The sequence below is a fragment of the Mastomys coucha genome, unplaced genomic scaffold (assembly GCF_008632895.1).
Source record: "Mastomys coucha isolate ucsf_1 unplaced genomic scaffold, UCSF_Mcou_1 pScaffold5, whole genome shotgun sequence".
In the NCBI taxonomy this organism is placed as follows: Eukaryota; Metazoa; Chordata; class Mammalia; order Rodentia; family Muridae; genus Mastomys; species Mastomys coucha.
Window position 1 is genome coordinate 20550501 of NW_022196911.1, and position 3956 is coordinate 20554456.

Sequence of the window (3956 nt, forward strand, 5' to 3'; positions counted from 1 at the left end):
AGAGACACAGAGAGACAGACAAAGACAGAGAATGTGAGGGGTTGTAAGACTCAGTCATATCTCAGTGTTAAAGCTCTTTATTGTTATGGTTATTTTAGATGACAGACAGTGAAGCAGCTATTTTAGACAGTATTCAACAAAACAGCTTGTGCGCATAAATTTTATTAGGGCTGAAAAGAACTATATGAACTTTGGAAACTAAGAAGACCTTCCTCTTAGGTTGAATTTTTATTGGCTAAAGTTTGAAGTTCTGTGATACCTCATTTGCCTCGGCTGGTTTACCAGTAAATTTGTTCTGTAATTTTGCCAAGGATTATTTGGCACTTGTTAGGTAGATTTGATGTAGTTGTGGATTCTTAGGTAAGGTAGAGTGTAGGAAAGGAAGGCCTGGTATAAAGTGAATCCTCCACTCTGTGCCAAGCTCATGGGACCAATCTTGGCATGGCAAACACTGACCTTGATATTATAGCAGGGTTTCCCAACACTAGGTATTGAAAGCCTGACAAGTGATGCTTATATTTCTTGAACCCTAGTCTCACCAGGGTATCCAATGCAGGTTAGAAAAAAGAAATCTGAAAGAAGTCGTAAGGGATGATAAATAACCAGACATGCTGTTCTATTTCCATTTGTTGCTCTATATGGGGAATTTAAATCTTGTAAGGTCCAAGCAACCATGTCCCCAAATCTGGATCCCACAGAAACAAACATAATAGAAATAGAGCAAGGCAGCATATTGTAAGCATAAGTAGGTAAAATGATAAACCAGCCCGTCTTCATCTTTGTCTAAAATGTAATATTAATTAGTTAAGAAAAGCTAAAGTCATTCGTGTTTATGATTAAACCACTATTTCTCAAGAAATGAGCTACATCTAACCTATAATTTCAATTACACATGGTCTTATGAGACCTGTTACATGAGATGATAACCATGTCTTTTTCATGTCTAAGGTGGAAGTCTTGAATGCATTTTAGGTGGATGCAGCCCACGTTAATGAATTTGAAAATATTATTTTATATAATTACTCAGTTTCATTAACTTATCCATATTGATTTGTGTTAGTTGTCTTCTCTTCCAATATTTGGGGTTAAAATTATCCCTAACCATATAAATATGTGTTGTTTACTATGAATTTATCATTAGATATCCTTTACTGCTCAATGACACTAGACATTGCATCTCATAAGAATATTGTACATTCCCTACCAGTTTATTTTTTACTTAATATTCTCATTTTCTTCCTGACTGTGATGAAATGATTCATATATTTTTATTTTGTTGCTTATTTAGTAAGAAGTCTCTGCTTATGAGTTCTGTATCTGTGTGAAAAAGCAAGAATGTCCATATCTATGTGCATTATGTAAACTATAATGAAACCTGGATCTTTAAATATTTTCTATTGTGTCACTTAAACATTATGGTTAGTTGCTTTTATAATATAATAAATTGTGCATTATGTTAGAACAAAGAAATATGTGCCTTCTTTTGGAAAAATGTTTTTATTTTGTTTAAATTTTAGATGAGAAATACATAGATTTCTTTTTTCTCTTTTTTCTTTTTCCTTTTTGTTTCATAAGAGGGTAATTAATGTTACTTTATCTTCAATATAAGTTGTAACTGGAACTTCATTTTGGAATTTAGCAATGAGCAATCTTTATGATTTTACTCACTGGTCATTGATTCTTTAACAGGTACTTGGACTTACTCTTAATACTGATATTTCTATGCAAAGGTCTGGAAGTTCTTTAAATAAATATATAGAATGGAAGATTTCAGAAGTATTACTGGCAAAATATTTTTGTCAAATATTGCTGACAAAATGATTTTCTGAGTCAGAATCCTCCTATTAGGTTGACTACTAGAGCATTGCAATCTAGAGCCCATGAGATTTTTTTTTTCACATCAACAACCAAGTCTCCAAGAGTTCAAGTCAATAATAGCTCAAGGAAGAGATTTTTGCAACAGTTTAAGGACAAATTGCTAAATGACAGAATGGACCTCAAGGATTTGATAATAGGAATGGTGTTTTTATTTCAGAGTACAGTTGGTATTCTGGGTAATTTGTCTTGTCTTACCTGTTACCTAATCAATTACTATATTAAACATACAATCAAGACCACAAATTTGATTCTTGCACACCTATTCACAGCCAACTTATTGATACTTTCTATAGGACTGCTCCATACAATGCAAACTTTTGAAATAAAAGGATTTATTAATGACTTTGGCTGCAAATTCTTTTTGTATATTCAAAGACTGGGCAGAAACATGTCCATTAGTACAATCTGCTTCTTGAGTGTCTCTCAGGCAATCATCATCAGTTCTAGGAACTCTTTTTCAATTAGTCTTAAACCCAAAGCCCCAAGTTATATTGGTCTCTTCATTTCTCTTTGTTGGATTCTCTACATGGCATTAAATATGATTTTTCCTGTTTATATGTATAACAAAGAGAACAGGAAGAACCTGACATACAAAAATCATTTGAAATACTGCTCCATTGTAGTTCATGATCATTTTATAGGCTCATTATATACTGCATTTTTTGTTCTTCCTGAAATTTTGTTTTCTTTCATTATCATCTGGTCCAGCAGCTCCATGGTTATCATTCTCTATATGCACAAGCAAAGCATTCAGCATATCCGCAGCATCACTGTTTGCTCCACAACATCACCTGAGGCCAAAGCTACCCACAGAATACTGGTCCTGGTGTCCACCTTTATAGGTTTTTATGCCCTCTCTTCCATCTTACATGGTTGCATTGCTCTTGTATATAATCCTGGTTGGTGGCTGCTGAACATCACAGCAGTCATTTCAATGTGTTTTCCTACTCTGGGACCTTTTGTGATGAATCATGGCTCAACCTTGCCAAGATTATGCTTTCCCTGAGTTAGGAATCACCAAATCTCATAATGTTATCATAGGAATATTGTGTGTATGGTTTCTTTCCCACACTATTTAAATTTTAAGTTCCTCTTCTTATACAAAATACCAACATATAACTAATACCTAGCCACTTGTCTTTCTAAGGAAAATTGTCCTCAGAGTTTGGGTTTTAATCTCTTGAAACTAACACATATAGTAGTATAGCAGACTAGAATCAAGCAGCTTGTTCTATTGCAGTATTATTTTATTGTGAAAATAGTACTCTGTCTTAACAATCCTAAGTAATATTGTTTGAAGAAGATCAAATATGTTTGGCTTCAATATTTACTCTCAGTTTCTAGAGACTGAGTAAATAGATTATATAATCACTGGAAAACCTTTCCATAAGGAAACACAATTATGAATAGAATATCATGTTGCTATGATATAACTTTTTAAAAATCAATGTCATGTATGTTTATGATGATTACACAATTTTCCTTACTATTGTCTTTATGCCATGTACAAACCAACTATGGTATGAATGTTAATTTCTTAAAGTAGAATAAAAATTTATGCAGTTCAAAAATAATGCTCACATTTTTATCTAAGTCTATGGTAATAGTTTTATGTTTTCCTCTTTGATTTATTAATTTTTAAGACTCCCAAGTAAATGGTACTCTCATTTGCATGTACCAACTACCATGATTGTTAATTGTTTCTAAATAAATAATCATAATCAGAGTGTTTGTTTTGCTGGGAGTTTACTGCATTGTATTTTCCAATATTTCTCTTGTAAATTTTGTAAATATTTCTCTTATAGCCAATGTATGGTACATTGATGATTTATAGAAATCTCAAAATTTATTGGCTTTGATAATGACTACTGTTGTTACTTGAAAGGAAATACTAGCAGGTGAATCTCTAGCTAACTATCAGTCAGGAATTAATACTTATTATGGCCTACTCTTTAGAGGTCTTTAGGCTAGGTTGTTTTCCTGACAGAGATATAGTTAATCTATATCACAATTCAATGATTCATTCAACAGGATTGGGATACTGATAAGTTAAACGACTTGGTTATTGGCATAAAATT

The 3956-nt window shown here is 32.6% G+C and overlaps 1 protein-coding gene across 1 annotated transcript; it reads left to right on the top strand.

Moving 5' to 3' along the window:
- The first annotated feature begins 1990 nt into the window (after positions 1-1990).
- On the top strand, positions 1991-2884 carry LOC116078988 (vomeronasal type-1 receptor 2-like). Its single transcript, XM_031354470.1, has one exon. It carries the CDS (start codon positions 1991-1993, stop codon positions 2882-2884), a length of 894 nt encoding a protein of 297 aa, XP_031210330.1.
- Positions 2885-3956: the final 1072 nt, after the last annotated feature.

Coding starts and splice junctions, on each gene's coding strand:
- LOC116078988 (XM_031354470.1), top strand. CDS start 1,991: ATGGACCTCAAGGATTTGATAATAGGAATGGTGTTTTTATTTCAGAGT.